Source organism: Mustela nigripes, chromosome 16, assembly GCF_022355385.1.
Source record: "Mustela nigripes isolate SB6536 chromosome 16, MUSNIG.SB6536, whole genome shotgun sequence".
Classification (NCBI taxonomy): domain Eukaryota; kingdom Metazoa; phylum Chordata; class Mammalia; order Carnivora; family Mustelidae; genus Mustela; species Mustela nigripes.
This window is the reverse complement of record NC_081572.1, coordinates 21,630,768-21,653,154: the sequence shown is the minus strand read 5'-3', so window position 1 is coordinate 21,653,154 and position 22,387 is coordinate 21,630,768. Positions and strand designations below refer to the sequence as shown.

At 37.7% G+C, this 22,387-nt stretch overlaps 1 protein-coding gene across 1 annotated transcript; it reads left to right on the top strand.

The window, feature by feature from the left end:
* The first annotated feature begins 1,556 nt into the window (after window positions 1–1,556).
* On the top strand, window positions 1,557–8,974 carry ZPBP2 (zona pellucida binding protein 2). Its single transcript, XM_059380860.1, has 8 exons — window positions 1,557–1,605; window positions 1,753–1,818; window positions 2,899–3,024; window positions 4,119–4,280; window positions 6,240–6,458; window positions 7,089–7,171; window positions 8,123–8,303; window positions 8,880–8,974. Exons 1-8 carry the CDS (start codon window positions 1,557–1,559, stop codon window positions 8,972–8,974), a joined length of 981 nt encoding a protein of 326 aa, XP_059236843.1.
* Window positions 8,975–22,387: the final 13,413 nt, after the last annotated feature.

The following is a 22,387-nucleotide window of genomic DNA, read 5'->3' as shown; positions in this document are numbered from 1 at the left end:
TATTTTAAAAGAATGGAGGGGTACTTTCAACAAACTACTACTACTACTCATTTGGTTAAGTCTCATGTCACAGTATTCAAAGTTTATTACACAGTATTTATAAGAATCGATTGCTTCTAATAACTGGGAAACTAATTTTAAAAAAACCCACTGTGGATTATAATGTACTTTGACTAAAACTGAAATGTCAAACTGCTAGGGAATTAAAGATAATCCCTAAATTTGTCTTCATCATCACCACCTCAAGAAGGAAGAGAACAGTTGAGACTAAACCATGAATCTAGACACAGTAACCGACATGGGTGGATCTGACTCACTGAATCACATCTCATGGCTTAAGCTACGTAGGTATAATTAACAGTGACTAAAAATGAAATCACTGACAAAGTTTGCTCCTGGACCATCTGAGATAGTCCAAGTACTGACTTGGCTCAAAGGAAATAAAACTGAAAACTCTTGATCTCACCCAAAATAATCATTCTGCACCCTGTCTGAACCTTGGTTTCTTTACCCACCGGCCTACTCAAAACCACCCCTGAGGGTGTCCCGCTGCTAAGAAATAGACAACAAACAGGCTGCCAAACTGGTCGCCAAGAAAGAACCATAGAAGACCCGGGCATGGTCTCTTTCCGACCTCTGTGATCTTTACTCATCTGTCATCCGTCCCCACAGGAAAAGCAGACTTGGGGGAATCTTGCCTTTCGATTGGGCCCCTTTTCAAAGGCAAGGTTACTTCACGACCCTAAGCAAATTTGCATGGGGTGGGGGGTCTCCCAACGCCGTCTCATACTCGATGTGGAAAATTAAAGGTTCAATGTTCCTCTAGCGTGCGAAAGGGTGGGGACGCCTTGTTGGCGCACGAGTGGTTCTTCAGGTTCTTCGTTGGGGCGGGGGGGGCAGAAAATGCAGTTAGGTAAAAATTGGGTGGAAGAGTTTGGAAAAGATGTTGCACACAACTTTAGGCAGAATTCGTGAGAAGCAAGGCACCAGAAATTCCCGCAGGCTCTTTGCTTCCTGTAAGGAGTAAATTCTTAACACGCTTCTCCCTCCCTCCAGTTCTAATGTAATTGCACCCTTCCGTGCCTTACCCCATTGTCCTACATGGGATCCACACTGTTCCTCTCCTGGACGTCTTCAGCCTACAAAAAAGGAAATAACCGAACCGCGAAGGGTTGTCTTCCTTAACATTACTCTTTCCTTCTCTCAGGGCTAGGGGGGTGCTACTCAAAGAACGAAATCACAGAGAGCGCGGGAAAATGGCGCCAAGCGCGAGGCACTCGCACAAGGGTGGGCGCATGCGCGCGAAAGGGGGCGGGGCGCTCGCCTCCAGTGATCAGGCCCAGCACGCGCCCGCCCTGCCCCCGCTCTCGAGGCGGCGGAGCGCGCACGCGCTCTCCTGCGCGTCCGCTCCGGCTGTAGCGACGGACGGGTAGGGGAGCTGACCCCGGCGGTTTGCTCCGCTCTGTGGAGGAGAGATGGGGAGGCGCTGGGCCTGGGCTGAGGTAGGAAAGAGCCCGACCCTCGACGCCTCCCGCGAAGCTAGCCCCTGAGCCGTGATGCGAGCGTGGGTCCTACTCTCCGCGGTGCTCTGGTACCTCACTGGAGGTGGGGCTCCTCCCGCCTGCCCGGTCCCCCTCCACCCGCCTGGCCCCTCTTCCCAGTTCTGCCCCCTCTGCTTCGCGGCGCCCTGCCCTACTCTGTGCCCCCCGCTCCCCTTCGACCTAAAAAGTCAGTGGTTTCTTTCTTCCACAGCTGGATGGCAGCGTTCTTCTGAACGTACCGGGAAAGGCCTCATTTATGGCAAGCCGGGACACCCAGGTACTAAGGACCTCTTCGCCCGCAGAGTCTTATCAGAAGACCCGGGTGTGCAGTGGACCTGCTTAGTGTTCTTCCAGCGAAGGGAAAGGGAGAGAGAGCTCACTGGCCGTCCACCTGGTGCTTCGCCCTCGCATCATTTCATCCTTACAGGGATGCCTTAGTGTTATCCCCTGGGCTAAAGCCGCACATCTCATAAGGAGCTGGGCTTCAATCCAGATCTTTCTCTGATGCCACCTCACTTCCGGGTGTCTCTGCTGCTTTGCAGCGCGCAGGGCCCGCACAGAGTGATTTCCAGGGCTGCAGGTCCCTCTACTTGGAGCTCCTACACATCCTTTAAGGCTCAACTCAAATGTCGTTTATCACGGTGATGACACTTAGCGGCACTCCCCAAGGAAAATTGGTCACGCGGCTAACTTTAGATAATTTGGGGCCAGTTCACAGCATTTGTCATGTTTGGGATCTCTCCATGTTTGGAGCCCTTCCCCTTTTTCCCACCCCCCGCCCCCAAATTGTGGGACTGTATCTTCTTTGTATACTGGTATTCAGTAGACTTAAAATCAGTATCTTGTGGGACTGCGTGGGTTCAAAGTGCCTCTACCAGATCCGAACAGAATAGGTAACTGCAGAAAATCTTTCTAGTATGCCCCCACATAGGCTTAATTATTGTTCCCAAAAGAGGAGGTTTATACTTAAATATCAAGTTCCTCTTAGGGATGACAGTGATTATCTTGAGAATAGTTTCCTTTTCTGATCTCTAAATCAATTCTACTAACCCTTCAAAGAATTGTGATTCAAGTGAGTTCTGAATTTGTACATTAAAATGAATTAAATATACTATGTACATTTTTATAAGCAAAACTATAATTATGTACATTTTATAAACAAAACTATAGTTAAAGAATACTATCAGCCTAGAGTTTTAAAAACTTATAGGAGAAGAAATTTATATTAACATTTTAAGTGTTATAATGATATGCTGATTTTTAAAATAAATCCAAAAAGAGCTAATCAGTATGTCTTTGGGACAAAATGGCAGGAAGTGTATTTCTTAATTTTGTTTTACATTTTATTTTGTCGCAGTAAAAATATATGTAAAATTACATCACAGTAGCCCAATCCTTGCCTGTATGGATTTTAAACGTGCTAAAAAAGAAACAGTGGACCCCACCTACTCATGGATCGGGCCTAATGAAAAGCCATTAACAGGTAATTTATTTGATCTTAGTTATTTTGTTAAATGATAGGGACTTTTATTTAAAGAAAAGCACTGTGACTTATTAGGATGAACAAACTGAAATTTAATTTTAACTGCAGTTTCACCTGCTCCATACTTAGAGTAAATCATGTTCTATTTTGGTCTGTGCCTTATTTGCTCTTTATTAAAAAAGATGAAGCAATAATTTTTTTATCCTACGTCCCAGAGCTATATTAGTTCAAAAGTTTTTATAAAACCTTTTATTTGGAGAACCTGGGTGTCTCAATCAGTTAAGTGTCTGTCTGCCTTTTGCTCAGGTCATGATCCCAGCGTCACAAGTCCAGCTCCCTGCTTAGCAGGGAGCCTGCTTCTCCCTCTTGCACTCCCCCTGCTTGTGCTCTCTCACTCTCTCTGTCAAACAAATTTTTAAAAAATCTTTTAAGGGGTGCCTTAATCTCATTTACTAAATTACCAGCATAAAGCAAACGAAATTAGAGGCCAACGGGGTGCCTGGGTGGCTCAGTGGGTTAAGCCTCTGCCTTCGGCTCAGGTCATGATCTCAGGGTCCTGGGATCGAGCCCTGCATCGGGCTCTCTGCACAGCGGGGAGCCTGCTTCCTCCTCTCTCTCTGCCTGCCTCTCTGCCTACTTGTGATCTCTGTCTGTCAAATAAATAAATAAAATCTTTAAAAAAAAAAAAAGAAATTAGAGGCCAAGAAATGAATTAAAGAAAACCAAAATATATTTTAAAAGTGTACTTATGTGGTTTTCCATAGAGATAACAGAATTAATATTTTTTTTGTTTTTTTAAAAGATTTTATTTATTTATTTGACAGAGATCGCAAGTAGGCAGAGAGGCAGGCAGAGAGAGAGGAGGAAGCAGGCTACTTGCTGAGCAGAGACCCAGGACCCTGAGATCATGCCCTGAGCTAAAAGCAGAGGCTTTAACCCACTGAGCCACCCAGGCACCCCATATTTTTTTTAATTCTTGAAGTTAAATAGTCCATTAATTTTTTAAGTTTTGTGTTTATTTATAATCCCATTTACTAAATAATGTTTGAATTGTTATATGTTAAATAACCAAGTAATTTACTATTTCTGTTTAGAAAATAATCAAATAAATATAACTAAAACAGGAAAGCTGAAGATGGAAGATTTTCAGGAGGCTTTGTCTGGACTTTACTCATGTACTCTTTCTTATAAGACTGTCAAAGCAGAAACTCAAGAAGAAACAGTAGTAAAGCAGAGATACGACTTTATGATCTTTGGTAAGAATATGGGCACATTTTAATTTATACATTTAGTTTGGATAAGAATTAAGTGTATAGTTTCTTAATTTAGTGAAAATGAGCCTATTATATATAATTATTATGACTTACGGAGTATTTTGGCATATTTGACCATGCAAACTCATAAATTGACATCTAGATAGTATGTCCTAAATATCCTCTTTTAACCTCTCACTTACCACCATCTAGGTATGCAAGTACAATCTACTTTACCAAAATTTTGCCAGGTCATTCAAAACTGATGTTTAATTCTGTAAAAGCAAATTGATCATCCTTTTCATTGGACTATACTGACAACAATAACACTTTCTGCAAATTAAGACATTCCCCCATCTTACTGTTTCTGATACTGTTAACTTATCTATATATCCAGCCATTTCTTCTCTTGTACTGAGTAGATAATGTATCAGATGAAAACAAGCTTTTTCTTTTTTCTTTTTTACGTATTCTTTACTGCTTTGTCAAAATTGACCATATAGTTGTGGGTTTATTTCTGGGTTTTCTGTTCTTTTCTGTTCTGTTGATCTCTGTGTATATTTTTGTGGCAGTACCATACTAGTTTTTAAAATTATTTTTATTTTTATTTTTATTTCTTTTTTTTTAATTTTTAATTTTTTATAAACATATATTTTTATCCTCAGGGGTACAGGTCTGTGAATCAGCAGGTTTACACACTTCACAGCACTCATCAAAGGACACACCCTCCCCAATGTCCATAATCCCACTCCCTTCTCCCAACCCCCCTCCCCCCAGCAACCCTCAGTTTGTTTTGTGAGATTAAGAGTCACTTATGTTTTGTCTCCCTCCCAATTCCATCTTGTTTCATTGATTCTTCTTCTACCCACTTAAGCCCCCATGTTGCATCACCACTTCCTCATATCAGGGAGATCATATGATAGTTGTCTTTCTCTGCTTGACTTATTTCGCTAAGCATGATACGCTCTAGTTCCATCCATGTTGTCGCAAATGGCAAGATTTCATTTCTTTTGATGGCTGCATAGTATTCCATTGTGTATATATACCACATCTTCTTGATCCATTCATCTGTTGATGGACATCTAGGTTCTTTCCATAGTTTGGCTATTGTGGACATTGCTGCTATAAACATTCGGGTGCACGTGCCCCTTTGGATCACTACGTTTGTATCTTTAGGGTAAATACCCAGTAGTGCAATTACTGGGTCATAGGGCAGTTCTATTTTCAACATTTTGAGGAACCTCCAGGCTGTTTTCCAGAGTGGCTGCACCAGCTTGCATTCCCACCAACAGTGTAGGAGGGTTCCCCTTTCTCCGCATCCTGGTCAACATCTGTCCTTTCCTGACTTGTTAATTTTAGCCATTCTGACTGGTGTGAGGTGATATCGCATTGTGCTTTTGATTTGTATTTCCCTGACGTTGAACACTTTTTCATGTGTCTGTTGGCCATCTGGATGTCTTCTTTGCAGAAATGTCTGTTCATGTCTTCTGGCCATTTCTTGATTGGATTATTTGTTCTTTGGGTGTTGAGTTTGATTAAGTTCTTTATAGATTTTGGATACTAGTCCTTTATTTGATATGTCATTTGCAAATATCTTCTCCCATTCTGTCAGTAGTCTTTTGGTTTTTTTGACTGTTTTCCTTTGCTATGCAAAAGCTTTTGATCTTGATGAAGTCCCAGTAGTTGCTTTTTGCCCTTGTTTCCCTTGCCTTTGGCAATGTTTCTGGGAAGAAGTTGCTGCAGCTGAGGTCGAAGAGGTTGCTGCCTGTGTTCTCAGAAAACAACTTTTTTTCATTAAAGTTATTAGTTTTGTATATATTTTTAGGACAAACATAAAACTTACTAGATAAGTTTCTATGCTAATTTGCAAGATTAATGAGATTTAATATTACATATTATTTGCAAATTGTTTAGTAGCACAATGGTAAGCACAATTGTTTTTATTCTCATCATTTTTTACAGCCTATCGGGAACCTGATTATTCATATCAGATGGCTGTACGTTTTACCACAAAGTCTTGTGAAGGAAGATACAATGACCTGCTTTTTAGAGTGCTGAAGAAAATCTTGGATAATTTAATCTCTGATTTGTCATGCCATGTCGTAGAACCATCATATAAATGCCATTTTGTTAAAATTCCAAAACATGGCCTTGTACATGAACTATTTATAGCCTTTCAAGGTAAGAAAAAAAATTTAACATTTCTTTAATGTGAGATATCTTACAAATAGGCCTTAAATATTTGTTAAGCACTAAAGTATACTGTTGGTTCCAGCCTGATTAAGGTTTTAAATTTTAATATATTAATTATTTACTTTAAACAATGATATATTGTTACTTACCTTTTTTTTTAATTTATTTTTTTAAGTAGGCTCCATGCTCACTGTGAGGTTTGAATTCACAACCTTGAGATCAAGAATTACATGCTGTACAGACTGAGCCAAACAGGCACCCCAATATTGTTGTTTATCTTTTAGAAGTCACTATCATTTTATAAATTCTATGCAGCTAATATTTAACTTATAAATTCCTGAAAATTTAAATTGTATTTTTGAGAAGAACTTAATAAAAGAGAGGAACCAAACAAAATTGATTTCCATTTATTTTAAAGCCTTGTAGTTACTTTGATTAGCCCCCAGATGGAGTGAAATCATAATGTATAAGTCATTCAAATTGTGCACTTTATTACTAGGATTAGATAGATTAAACACATGCATGCATACATACTGAATTCAGCATTCAAAGCTTTATTGGAATGGATGGAACGTTTTAGAATTCTTTTGTGACGATATCATTTTTTTTCCTCTCCAGTTAATCCTTTTGCACCAGGGTGGAAAGGTGCATGCAATGATTCTGCTGACTGTGAAGATATAACTAATCATAATATCCTCCAGGTGAGAATTTCAATGTAGGGGGGAAGTATTTAAATAATTAATAAACTATGTAAAAATTTTTGTAAATACTTTCTTATTAAACATTTCTTCAAAAATTGATTTTTCCATGTTGTGAATATTAATAGTAGACATTCTAAGCAAGTAGATTTAAATTACTGTTTTTAAAAATATAAAGTATTATTGATTTTTTATTTCAGTTTTTTAAGCAGAGAGTCTTGGCTTTATCAAGATGTTTTGTTTTGGAATAATACATCTAGAATAATAGATAGCTCCCCAAGTTAGTAATATGTATTTTTTCTATGTTGGAAGGATGGATCTCTGGTTTTTGTTTCCCAGAGGGTAACTAAGCAGCAGCTTGAAGAACAGCCCCAGCCCCACAACCATGTAATCCTAGGTTAAACAGTAGTTCTTCCAAAATTGTGTCTCTGCTGGTCATAATAGTTGCTTCCCCTCTGCCATTCTCAGAGGCTAAGGGCATAGTCTAAAAAATCCCTTTACTCTCCTGACCTAGTTCCCGAGCCCATACCCTTAATATTATGCATGGCGTATGGAAAGCACTAAGTTAGTATTAGTTATTATTAAACTCTGTGTTCAAAAAATAAAATTTACATCACTGGTTTGTAATATTGATTAGAGAACAGTTTTGGTTTCCATTTGGCTTGCCTCTTTGGAATTAGAAATAATGAACTCTCCGTTATCCACACATGAAATAGACATGCTGCAAATTATTTAAACCTCAATTTAATTTTTCTTAACTATTGTACATATGAATTGACAATAATTGATAAGGTCAAGACTAGACTAATTTTAGTATTAACACACAACTTTTCAGGAATTCATCTGTTGGATAAAGCATGACATGCTTATTACTATGTTTCATTGCCTCTGATACTGGAGGATAAATTTGGTTCACAATTCAGTAATTGTACTTCTGGTATTTTAAAATCTTAGGCAAGAGATCGGATAGAAGAATTTTTCCGGAGCCAAGCATATATTTACTACCACGACTTTAATAAAACTATACCAGCTATGCATTTTGTGGACCACAGTTTTCAAGTAGTACGTATGGATAGCTGTCGTCCAGGCTTTGGAAAAAATGAAGGTCTACACAGTAATTGCGCTAGCTGTTGCGGTAATTATAAAATTTAAATATCTAATTATTTAGGTTATATAGTCAAGAATAGATTATTAATTCCCTTAAGATAATTGAATGTAGTGATTCTTTCACAATACGTTATATTTAGTTAAAGGGAAGTAAAACGTCAAAGACCAAATTTCTAAATATAATCATTTTTATGTGTATTAATTCTTCCTAATGCACTCTTCTGTGTTATAAAACATTTTTATAGTGTTCTGAGTTAAGCTGCTATGCTACGACGGAAAAAAACAGAATAATGCTATCTAGAAAACAGAATTGGAAACAGAAACTAGAAAACTAGAAATAGGAACTCATAAATGGGACATTACAGAAGATACTGTAAAATGCTGATATTGAAAAAATAAGATTCCAACTTTCTCCTACCTTTAAGATCATCAAATTAAAATGTTTCAAACTCACAAATAATCTTCCACAACTTAATTGGCTGAATATTACTCAGTGTAACATAAGTATAGAAACAGTGTGATACTGAAGGCAGATTTATATTACTGGTATAAAATACCTCTAACCGAAATGATAATAATGTACTCCATGTTTTTTCCTCTGCAGTGGTTTGTAGTCCTGGGACTTTTAGTCCTGATGTTGATGTTACTTGTCAGAGCTGTGTTTCCATCCGTGTTTATGGAGCTAAATCTTGCACATAAACTTCAAACAAAAATCGTATTATGAAGACTAGAGGTGAAAGTATTATTACTTGCTTGTGGAGGTGGGGAACATAACATAATTTGTTCACATCCCGGAGCATCAAAGATTGATTAAGTAAGACCAATAAGACCAAAACATTGGAAAACATACATTTTAGAAACTTTAAAAAGATAGTTGACATGGCATTTCTAAGAAGGAATTTAATATCTCCAGTGGACAAAGGAAAGTGTATTAGTGGATGATTTTCAAAGAAATATGTTTTGCTGTTTACAGACTGAATCTCTTGCTCTGTACCTAAGACTATATTAAGGTCAAGAAGAGTAGCAAAGTATAATATAATAAAAACTTTATACTTTCCGTATATTAATTTGTTTGAAATCACTCTGATATGACATAAAGGCATATTTACTACCTTCGTAATTAGACCAAAAAAAGGTTGTTTCTTTTGATCCCTTTGATATTAGTTTGTTTTTTAAATAGTTTTAAAAGTATAGTTTCAGATTTATAGAATAATTGAGCACATACTACATACAGTTTAGTATACCCTCACCCCTCCCCAATATACCCTACTACCCTATTGCATCAGTGTGATACATTTGTTAAAATTAATGAAAAAAGTTGATACTATTATTAACTATAGTTCATAGTTTATATTAAGGCATTCTTTGTGTTACACAGTTCTATGGGTTTTGACAAATGCATAATGCCTTGTGTTTACCATTACAGTTTCATTCAGAATAGTTACACTACCCCCCCAAAATCCCTTGTGCTTTACCTATTCATCTCTCCCTCTTGCTTCAAAACTCTTGACACTGCTGATTTTTTTTAAACGACTCTATGGTTTTGCCTTTGCCAAAATGTTATGTACTTGCAATTATACCATATGTAGACTTTTCAGGCTGGCTTCTTTCACTTAGCAATATACATTTAAGGTTTCTCCACGTCTTTTTGTGACTTGATCATTTTTTATTGTTGAATAATATCCCATTGTATGGATATATGAAGGGCATCGTGGTTGCTTCCAGGTTTTGGTGATTATGAATAAAGCTGCTGTAAACATTCGTGTGCAGGTTTTTGTGTGGATTTAAGTTTTCAATTGCATAAATATCTAGGAGTGTGATTGCTGGATTGTATGGTAAGATTATGTATTGTAAGAAACTGCCAAACCATCTCCCAAATTGGTTTACCATTTTGCATTCGCACAAGCAAGGAATATGTTCTTGTTGCCTCTCATCCTCACCAGTGTTTGGTATTTTCTGTTTTTTGGATTTTGCCATTCTAATAGGTATGTAGTAAAATTTCATTGTTGTTTTAATTTGAAATTCTTTAATGACATCTGATGCTGAGCATCTTTCATATGCTTATTTGTATATCTTCTTTGGCTAGGTGTCTAGATCTTTGTTCATTTTTTCATTGGATTACTTAATCTCTTATTGCTGAGTTCTAAGAGTTCTTTGTGTAGTTTAGCTACAAATTCCTTCTCAGATACATGTTTTGCAAATATTTTCTCCCATTCTTTCTCTTCACTCTTTTAAGAGTGTCTTTTATCAAACAGAAGTTTCTGATTTTAGTAAACTCCAACTTACCAGTTTTTCTTTCACAGATCATGATTTTGGCATCATACTTAGAAACTCTTCACCAAACCCATAGTCATCTAGATTTTCTCCTCTTATATTCTAGAAGTTACATAATCTCATGTTTACATTTAAGTGTAACATTAATTAATTTTTCGTGAAGAGTAGAAGTTGTGTGTCTAGATTCCTTTTTTTTTTTTTTTTTTTTGCATATGGATGTCCAGTTCCAGCATCATTTGTTGAAAAGACTATACTTCCTCCATTGAATTGCCTTTGCTCCTTTGTCAATGATGAGTTGACTACATTTGTGTGGGTCTATGCTTGGGTTCTCTCTTCTGCTCTACTTATCAATTTGTCTATCCTTTCATCAGTACCATGGTATCTTGATTGCTGTATAGTAAATCTTAAATCTGATTAGTATCAGTCCTCTGACTTTGTTTTTCTTTAGTATTGTGTTATTCTGGATCTTTGGCTTTCCATATAAACTTTAGAATCAGTTTGTTGATAACCACCAAATAACTTGCTGGGAGTTTGGTTGGAATTGCATTAAATCTATAGGTTAAATTGGGGAAGACTGACAAATATATCAAGTCCTCCTATCAAGGAACCTGGGATAGCTGTTTATTTAGATCTTCTTTGATTTATTTAATCAGAGTTTTGTAGTTCTCCTCGCATAGATCCTGTACATATTTTCTTAGATTTATGTCTAAATATTTAAAGTTTTGGGTGCAAATATAAATTACATTGTATTTTTTGCATTTCAAATTCCAGATATTCATTGCTGGTATTTAGGAAGGCAATTGGCTTTTGTATATTGACCTCATATCTTGTGATCTTATTGTAATTGCTTATTAATTCCAAGATGCTCTTTGTTGATTCTTTGGGATTTTCTTTTTTTAAAAAAGATTTATTTATTTGTGAGAGAGAGGAAAGGTACATGATGCATGTGTACATGTGTGTGCATGGGAGAAGGGCAGAGGGAGATGGGGAGAGAATCCTAAGCAGAGCAGACTCTGCGCTGAGTATGGAGCCTGATTCTGGACTCCATTCCATGACCCCCAAGATTACAACCAGATTGGAAACCTACTGGAGTGGAAACCAAGAGTCAGACACTCAACTGACTGCCCTACCTAGGTGCCCTGATTCTTTGGGATTTTCTATGTTAAGCAATCATCTTATCTATGAACAAAGACAGTTTTGTTTCTTCCTTCCCAGTCTGTATATTTTTCACTTTCTTGTCTTGTCTTATTACATTAAATAGAACTTCCAGTATGGTATTGAATAGGAGTGGTAAGAGAGGACATCCTTGCCTTGTTCTGGATCTTAGAGAGAAAGCATCCTATTTCTCAGCTAGCTATAGTTTTTTTAATAGATATTCTTTATGAAATTGAGGAATTTCTGTTCTATTCCTAGTTTTGCTGGGAGTTTTTATCATGAATGGGTGTGGATTGTACCAAATGCTTTTTCTGCATTTATCCATGTGATCATATGATTTTTCTTCTTCAACCTGTTGATGAGATGGATTGCATTAATTGATTTTCATATTGAAGAATCCCAGCATATTTAGAATAAATCTCTTTTAGTCATGGTATATAATTATTTTTATACACTCTTGGATTTGATTTATTAATCGTCTATTGAAGATTATTGCTTTTATGTTCATGAGACATATTGGTCTGCAGTTTTCCTTTCTTGTAATATCATTATCTGGTTTTAATAATAGGGTTATTTAGCATTAGTATTAACATTGTAGATATGTGAGTCAGTCATGATCCTCTTAGGGGACAGAAAACATGAAGTAATTTGAACAGGAAAAGTTTAAAGAAGTATTAATTATAACAGGGAGTTAGAATAGCAAGGAATTGACTAGGAAGATATAAAGAGAACCCTAAAGAATATAGGAATAGCAGATATAAAGAGCAGCTACTGCCACTAGAACTGAGATAGAGTGTCCAAGAATGAGCCACCATCTCCCAGAGCAGATATCCAGACTTTATTGAAGGGGGCACAACCATGGGTCACTGAATGGCAGAAGTCACTGATGCTGGAAATTCACTCTCTGTAACTTCCCAGAGATCCACCCTTCGGGATGCCAAGGAAAGTTGTTCATGGGGTAATTTCTCATTCAACTACAAAACCACACAAGGAGGAGAGGCTTTTGCCAAATTGCTGGCCACCATGCACTGTGGGATATGAACACTGGAAATGTCTCGGGAGGCTGCCAAGGCAACAATCTAGAACCAGAAAGAAAATTCCTTTCCTCCTCTAGGATCTCCCCAGCATCATCTATGACAAAATTTAATTCTGTGCCAGCTGGTAAAGGAAAACATTTACAAGACCCAAATTCATTTTCATAAAACAGACAAGAAGGATATATTTGGAGCTGAGAGGCAATAAATTAATAACTGACAAGGTGCAACCCTTTGATTATTCAGCTTCCATATGTACCTTTCTACTACCTGTGAACACTTGTACATTGACAAAGAGCTTTTATATTTCTACCTAAGAAGGTCCATCATACAAGTATTCACCATTTCCTAAAAATACAATGAAACATAGTTCCAACAGTCATTGTTTATATCGATGACTATATTAATTATTCCTCAAGTTCATTCATAGTCCCATTCATTTCCTAAGGACTAAATTGTAAAATTCACAACCAACAACTTGAATATAAACTAAAAATCAGGAAGAAGAAAATGGGTAGTGAATATAAAATAATAATATAATGAATATAACAAGCAAAGAGAATATGTGCAGTTTCTGTAATTGGTCGTGAGGTTGTAATTGTTATCTTTGCCTTCCTTTTTCAAGTACTCAGTCCATCTTTTTCTTGGCCTCAGCCAGAATTTCAGTTGCTCTGGTTTTTTTATCTTGTGGAATGACCCAAACCTTCACACCCAAAGGGTATGGGTCCTTATGTTCGCCTTTTTAAATTATTGTTGTTGCTATGTAGTTTTCTGTTGACCCTTATTATTGGAGAAGGAAGAACTAAGTAGTACCCCAGAACATCTAAGTCCTAGAAAAGTTCCTCCTTGCTGCCATCATGTAGTAACTCAAATCTCCCTTGGTAATCAGGATAATCGCTCCAGTCAGTAAGTTAACACACCACTTACCTTGTTTCTGGCCTGTTGGTTCCATAGTATATGGAACTTAAATGTCCAGGTGACAATCTCATCTTCCAGTTCAGGAAAGAACCACTGGTGTTGTTCCTGGTGGAAGCATTCCCCCACTTGAGGACAATGATCTCCAAACCAGTAGAGCTCACAGTTGCCAGGATAGAGAGTAAAAATTCTGCAAGTGGGTTACTAGGTGTAATTTTGAGAGGGCCCACTTCTACTTCCACCTCTGATTTCTAGACTATTCTGGCTATGAAGGAGACAGCACCATATATATTAATCTCTGAGTCAAAACATATACAGAACCCCTTTGTTTCAGGGTATTATCTCTCAACTGACACTGTAACTGAGATTTTGGTAAGCCATTTCACCTTTCAGTTATGCCAGTTGCTTCTAGGTGATGGGGTGGTAAAACCATTTAATTCCATGGTTATGAGCCCATTGCTTCACTTCCTTTGTTAAGAAGTGAATTCCTTGATCAGACAAAATGTGGTGTGGTATGTCAGGAAGGTAGATAAGGCACCCTATGAGTCCACTGGTGCTGGCAGAAGCATTCTGAGCACAGAAGGCAAATCCACGCCCAGAATTTGTGTCTATTCCAGTAAGGATGAATGTCTGTTGTTTGGACAGTTTTACTTCATCAGTGTAAAAAGAATTAGTCACACAGGTTAATGGATATAATGCTGTCCTGAGACAGACTAATGCATTATTCTTTTTTATTTGTAATAATCTGTCTCATTTTGAAAAAGAATTTTATAAAAGTGAGAAACAGAATGTGAACTTTTTAAAAATTAACATATGGTGTATTATTTGCTTCAGGGGTACAGGTCTGTGAATCATCAGTCTTACATAATTCACAGTACTCAATTCATAGCACATACCCTCCCCAATGTCCATAACCCAGCCATCAGCAGGCCTCAGTTTATTTTAAGAGTTTTTTATGGTTTGTCTCCCTTCCCGGTCCCGTCTTGTTTCATATTTTCCCCCTATTCCTAACATCCCCTGCCCTGCCTCTCAAATTCCTCATATCAGAGAGATCACATGATAAATGTCTGTCTCTGATTGACTTATTTCGCTCAGCATAATACTCTCTAGTTCCATCCATGTCATTGCAAATGGCAGGATTTCGGGGGTTTTGATGGCTTCATAGTATTCCATCATATATAGATACCACATCTTTATCCATTCATCTGTTGATGGACTTACAGGTTCTTTCCATAGTTTGGCTATTGTGGATATTGCTGCTATAAACATTAGGGTGCACGTGCCCCTTTGGATCACTACATTTGTATCTCTAGGGTAAATACCCAGTAATGTGATTGCTGGGTCATAGTGTAGCTCTATTTTCAACTTTTTGAGGAACCTCCATGCTGTTTTCCAGAGTGGCTGCACCAGCTTGCATTCCCACCAACAGTGTAGGAGGGTTCCCCTTTCTCCACATCCTGGTCAACATCTGTCCTTTCCGGACTTGTTAATTTTAGCCATTCTGACTGGTGTGAGGTGGTAACTCACCACACTGTGGTTTTGATTTGCATTTCCCTGATGGCGAGTGATGTTGAGCACTTTTTCATGTGTCTGTTGGCCATTTAGATGTCTTTTTTCCAGAAATGTCTGTTCATGTCTTCTGGCCATTTCTTCTTCTTCTTCTTCTTCTTCTTTTTTTTTTTTAAGATTTTATTTATTTGTTTGACACATAAAGAGTGAGAGAGGGAACACAAGCAGGGGGAGTGGGAGAGGGAGAAGCAGGCTTCCCACTGAGCAGGGAGCGCGATGTGGGGCTTGATCCCAAGACTCTGGGATCATGACCTGAGCTGAAGGCAGACGCTTCTTAACAATTGAGCCACCCAGGCACCACCACCACCACCACCACCACCACCACCACCACCCCGGCCGTTTCTTGACTGGATTATTTGTTCTTTGGGTGAGTTTGATAAGTTGTTTTGTTTTGTTTTTTAAAGATTTTTTTAAATTTATTTGACAAAAATCACAGGTAGGCAGAGAGGCAGAGAGAGAGAAAGGGAAGCAGGCTCCCCACTGAGAAGAGATCCCAATGTGGAGCTCCATCCCAGGACCCTGGGATCATGACCTGAGCCGAAGGCAGAGGCTTTAGCCCACTGAGCTACCCAGGTGACCCAAGTTTGATAAGTTTTTTAAAGATTTTGGATACTAGCCCTTTATCTGATATGTCATTTGCAAATATTTTCTCCCATTCTGTCCATTGTCTTTTGGTTTTGTTGACTGTTTCCTTTGCTGTACAGAAGCTTTTGATCTTGATGAAGTCCCAGTAGTTCCTTTTGCCCTTGTTTCCCTTGCCTTTGGCGATGTTTCTGGGAAGAAGTTGCAGCAGCTGAGATTGAAGAGGTTGCCATCTGTGTTCTCCTCAAGGATTTTGATGGATTCCTGCCTTGAGTGTAAACACTTTAATGACTGAATTCTAAGGGGAAACCTCTGTCACCTTAAGAATTAAAGTCTCAGGGCACCCGGATGGCTCAGTCGGTTAAGGGTCCTCTGAGTCTTGTTTGGCTTAAGTCATGATCTCGGGATCATGACATCAAGACCCATGTTAGACTCCACCCTCAGTGGGGAGTCTGCTTCAGATTCTTTCTCTCTCCCTTTGCCCCCCTCCCTGCCACCCCCCACTTGTGCTCTCTCTCAAATAAATAAACACATCTTTAAAAGAAAAAAAAGGAATTAAATGTCTACTTCTTGAAGGTGGAACTACCACCAGAACCATCCTTGAGAGACAGATGCCCAGGGGACCAAAGGAGGCAGCTCCATGTGCTCGGAAAGAACAGCTGACACATACATAGCACTATGTGCCAGGTGCTGTTCTAAATGCTTTTGATGTAGTTATTCAGTAGTCCTCATGTTCATCGTAGTAGGTACATACTCATTATTCACATTTTATAGAGAGCAAGCAGAAGGACATAATTGTTAAGTAATTCGCCCAAAGTTACACAGCTAGTAAGTAGAAGAGTTGGCATGGGAAGTCTCCAGAATCTTATTTACTAGCTATTCTGTCTTTCTTAGCAAGTTTTATTTTAACAAGTAATTAACGATTCATAACATTTTTTAAGGATTTTATTTATTTATTTGACAGAGAGAGGCACAGTGAGAGAGGGAATACAAGCAGGGAAAGTGGGAGAGAATGAAGCAGGCTTCCCACTGAGGAAGGAGCCCAGTGCAGGGCTCAATCCCAGGACCCTGAGATCATGACCCTAGCCAAAAGCAGATGCTTAACAACTGAGCCACCTAGGTGCCCCTCCACCTTCTGCTTTCTGATGGTATGAGCTGTGACTTGACTTTTCTTCTCCAGCTCTTTTAGATAATCCCACAGAATGTAGGCACTGCTCTTGAGTTTGTGAATTTCTTTTTCCTGAGCCAGGAAACTATTTTCTCCTTTTACATTTTGTTTTTCATCCTCCAGTATCCTTTTACATTTTAGATTGTTGCCATATTTGCATCTTAACTGTGTTCATCCTTGGCAAGCTCTTCTTACCCCACAGCCCATGCATGTGATAAATGTTTCTCAGGGCCCTTCTTGCCTTCCTCCTTCGGTTTTGTAAGCTTCTTCATTCCCTCGGAAGGAAGAATGTAGATAAACTGACAGATTAGTATGATTACCTTTAGTTTTATGAGTAGAAGTAGTTTTACAGTCAAACAAAACCTGATCTCAAGAAAAAAATTTTTAAGTTACAATAATGGATTAAAAAAAAAAAACAGAAGATTGCCAGCTTTGTGCAGGTGTCAGTGGCTTAGAATGGAAACTATTTTCTTACTGTAGCAGGCTTATTATTTCACCAGTAACCCATTCCTCAGAACAGAAAATTCAGTAGCCAAGAAAGAACAAATTGTAACTGTTAGGAGGTAACATAACTTCAGACAGCTATGGCACAATAATGAATTATGCAGGCCTGAAACCCCCTGAGGTTGCAAAAACAGGACTGGTGCCAGAGTGTAGTCTCAGAATGTCAGTGTTTTTTCTGAAGACTGCTACAACTGTGAGGTGGAGTTTGGATAAACAGATAGTGTGCTCTGGGTTTGGATCCTCCCAAGGTAACACATTGATATCTGGTATCTGAATCCAGAAACAAATAGAGAACAATGAAGGTGTTTGGAAAACAAAAGAGATAAGGAAACAGGAAGCAAAAAAGAGAAAAAGTGGTTTTAACCACCAACCACTGATTAGAAGACGTTGCATAACAACTCAGAGAGTAGGGGAAGTACACCTCAGTCCAAAGGAGCTTGAAGTCTGTGTCTTGCAGAAAGAGATCACACAGCTTTTGATTTAAAAAGCTCCTGGACCCTCCCTCATATCTGTGGAAGTTTTCTGGTATGTAGGTCACTTAGAAGAAAGTCAACCAAATTAAAATGCAGAGGATGACTAAATTGAGGGTAGAGATGTGTGCCTGCGCCTCTCTATTCTTTCCTTCTGACCAAGCTCTGTTTGAATCTACCATTCAGTGGTCCTCAAAGCATCTCCCAAGACATGTCTGTCCTGAATGATGGAAAACAAGTGAGGAAGAACCTGCAGTCTACAGTGGGAAGACCCTGGCTTTCTGATTCTAGTCCTGCCTCTCTCATTTTCTAGTAATATCTTTGACAAAGACCATTTTCTCATCTCAGCCGTGGGGAAACTAATCCCAGTTTCAACCTGTCTTAGAATGTAACTTTATGTAGTCATATAATTTATAAGAAAGAACTTTGTAAACCATAAAACATCAACAATTTCAAGGTTCTGTATTAGATTGCGGAACCTGTGATAAAGAAATGATTCTGTACAGCAAGGAATCCATGGCTTTCACCATAATGTGTATACATCGGTTAATAATCTTTCATTTACCATAACCCTCAATAGCCTGTCTCTTTCACCAGGGAGGGCACAGACTAGTGTTTGAGACAGATTACTACAGTATTGTTTGGTAAAGTGCTATTGTAACCTAGATGGTGGCTGAGAACCCTTCGTCCCTTGATTATTTCAGTGGTAGACTCTACGGAAGATTTCGGAAGGCAGATGGAGGAAGGGTTTACACTACTGCAGCACACACAAAAAGCTTCAAGTAGAATGGTAAACATCACCATTCTTCTACCACTTTTACTGTGAATTCTAATGTGCATACAGAAATATGCATTACACACAAAAGTATAGTTTAACAAATAATTATCAAATAAACATCTGAACTACCTACCACCCAAGTGAAAAAATAAATCTAGCATCCTAGAAACCCATCACCTTCCATGCACCTCTTCCTCCTCCAAAAACAATGATTCATAATAATTATTTTCTTCTTCTTAGATTTTTACCACACAAGTGTGGATTCCTAAATTATTTTCTTACCGTATATTTACCATATTATTTCAACAGTAACCCATTCCTGAGAACTGAAAATTCAGTAGCCAAGAAAGAACAAATTGTAACTGTTAGGAGGTAATATAATTTCAGACAGCTATGGCACAATAATGAATTATGCAGGCCTGAAAGCCCCTGAGGTTGCAGAAACATGACTGGTGCCAAAGTATAGTTCCAGAGTCAGCATTTTTATGAAGACTGCTAGAAATGTGAGGTGGAGTTTGGATAAACAGATACTATGCTATTGCTTTGGATCTCTCTATTTTTTAACATTATGTGGAGAGAATCAAATATATTCTTTTATGCCTTGATTCTTTCTAAAGATTAATCTCATATAGAATTAATTCATTTGTATCCATTGCTATATAGTATTCCATTATATAGACACAGTAATCCCCCCTCATCTGTGAGGGAAACATTCCAAGACCCCCAGTGGATACCTGCAATTGTAGATAGTACTGAACATATCCATTAGGATTTCTCTTTTATTTATTTATTATTTTAGGATTTTTCTCTCTCTTTTTAAAAAAATTTTATTTATCTATTTGACAGAGAGAGAGAGATCACAAGTAGGCAGAGAGGCAGGCAAGAGAGAGGGGGAAGCAGGCTCCCTGCTGAACAGAGGGCCCAATTCGGGGCTGGATCCCAGGACTCAATGATTCATAATAATTATTTTCTTCTTCTTAGACTTTTACCACCCAAGAGATTCCTAAATTATTTTCTTACCATATATTTACCATATTATTTCAACAGTAACCCATTCCTCAGAACTGACAATTCAGTAGCCAAGAAAGAACAAATTGAGATCATGACCTAGCCCGAAGGCAGAGGCTTAACCCAGTTGAGCCACCCAGGTGCCCCAGGATTTTCTCTTTTAAAAATTTCTGTAAAAGACTTTTGTCTATTTGTCTGTTGAGTCATCTTTTTAAATTGATTTTTACAATCTCCCTATACTGTATACTGGATACTATTGTTTTATGAGTTACACGTGTTTTAAATATCTTCTCCCACTCTGTGGCTTATCTTTTCACCTCTTCATGATGGCTTTTGGTGAATATGAGTTTTTAATGTTAATATAAGGGCAGTTTAACTTTCACATTTAGATCCAAAATCCACCTGGAATTAATTTTATATATTAGGGATGTGAGGTAGGGATCAAATTTCCTTTTTTAATCCATGTGGTTACCCAGTTGTCCTGGCACCATTTCTTGAAAAGTCTAGTCTTTCCCCACTAATCTTCTCTCATATATGAAATGTTCATTTATGCATGAGGATCTACGTCTGAACAGTCTCTTCTGTTTTTCTATCCCTGCTCTAATGCTAAACTAAAATTATAGCTTTTATAATCCATCTTGATATCTGGTAGAGCAAGTATTTTACCTCATTCTTCAAGAGTATCATAGCTCATTTTGTCCCTTTCCACTTCTATATTAAATTTTAGAATCAGCTTAAGTTACACACTCACACAGAACTATTGAAATTTTGGTGGGATTGCATTGTACCCATAAATTAATTTGAAAGAATTGACATTTTCACAATATCATGTCTTGTAATCCTTCAACATAGTATCTCTTATTTAAATCTTCTCAGGTCTCTCAATAAGATATTTTTTAAAGATTTTATTTATGTATTTATTTGAAATATAAAGGGAGAGAGAGAGGAAGCGAGCCCAAGCAGGAGGAGCGGCAGAGGGAGAGGGATAAGCAGGATCCTCAGTGAGCAGGGAGCCCCACCAGGGGCTCAATTCTCGGACCCTGAGAATAGGACCCTGAGCAGAAGGTAGGCACTTAACCGACTGAGCTACCCAGGTGCCCTTCTTTTTTTTTTTTTTTTTTTTTTTTTTTCAAAGATTTTTATTTATTTATTCGACAGAGAGAGATCACAAGTAGGCAGAGAGGAAGGCAGAGAGAGAGGAGGAAGCAGGCTCCCTGCTGAGCAGAGAGCCCGATGCGGGACTCGATCCCAGGACCCTGAGATCATGACCTGAGCCGAAGGCAGCGGCCCAACCCACTGAGCCACCCAGGCGCCCCCCAGGTGCCCTTCTCAATAAGATTTTTTAATTTAATATGTTAGAACTCTTCAAGACCTTTCGTTAGATAGATTCCCAGGTATTTTGGGTGCTATTACAATGAATATTTTTCCAAATTTCATTTTTTTGTTGCTGATATATATATAAGAATATGATTTCTTTGTGTATTTTGATTTTAGCAAATTACTAAGTTATTATTCACTTTAATAATTTATCTGTAGATTCTTTTGGACTTTCTTTTTTTTTAAATAATTTTTTAATAAACATATAATGTATTATTAGCCCCAGGGGTACAAGGTCTATGAATCGCCAGGTTTACACACTTCACAGCACTCGCCATATCACATACCCTCCCCAATGTCCATAATTGGACTTTCTATATGTATATTAGATCAGCTGCAAGTAATGCTGTTTTTTTCAATCCATATATATATATTTTTTAACTTACTATATTTACCAGACCTTCTGTACAATGTCAAATAGATATACAGTGAGAGCAGGCATCCTTTTCTTGTTTCTCATCTCAGAAAGCTTATAATATTTTACCATTAAATATGTTTACTACAGATATTTTGTAACATGTTATCAGGTTAGGGAAATTCCCTTCTATTCCTAGTTTTCTAAGAATTTTCATCATGAATGGAAATTGAATTTTATCAAGTGTGTTTTCTGCATCTATTGAGATTATCATGTTATACTTCTTTCTTAAACTGTTAACGTGGTGAATTACATAAACTGATTTTTTATTTTAAACCAACCTTAAAATCCTAGAGAAATCTAACCTTGTCCTAACGTATTTTTTTTTAATTGTTTGATTTGGTTGGCTAATTTATTTTCTTATTTTTACATGTAAGTTCATGGGTAAAACTGGCCTGCATTTTAGGGTTTTTTTTTTTTTGTTAGCACTAGCACTATAAATAGGTTGGGAAGTGTTCCCTCTTTTTCTGTTCCTTGGAAGAGTTTGTATAGATTGTAACTATTTATTCTTGAACACTTAATTGAATTTACCGGAGAAACCATTGGGCTTAGATTTTCTTTGTGAAGGTATTTTACTATTGATATAATGTCATTTGTGTTTATAGGATTTTTCATATTTTCTGTTTTTTCTTGATTTAGTTTTGGCGAATTATAGTTTCCTAGAAGAGTGCCCATTTCATCTAAAATCTCAAATTTGTATAACGTTGTTCTTAATATTCTCTTATATTCTAATATTCTTTTAATACCTGCAGCACTTATAGGAGTGTCCACTTTACGTATGTGCTTACTTTTTCTTTTCTATCACTCTTGTCAGAGATGTGTCCATTTTATTAATCATTTCAAAGATCCAATGTCTGTCTTTA

Excerpts from the sequence above, each read along its gene's own strand:
- ZPBP2 (XM_059380860.1), top strand. The coding sequence starts at position 1,557 with ATGCGAGCGTGGGTCCTACTCTCCGCGGTGCTCTGGTACCTCACTGGA. Across the intron at positions 3,025-4,118 it reads TAATGAAAAGCCATTAACAG|AAAATAATCAAATAAATATA; the intron begins GTAATTTATTTG and ends ATTTCTGTTTAG. Across the intron at positions 4,281-6,239 it reads ATACGACTTTATGATCTTTG|CCTATCGGGAACCTGATTAT; the intron begins GTAAGAATATGG and ends CATTTTTTACAG.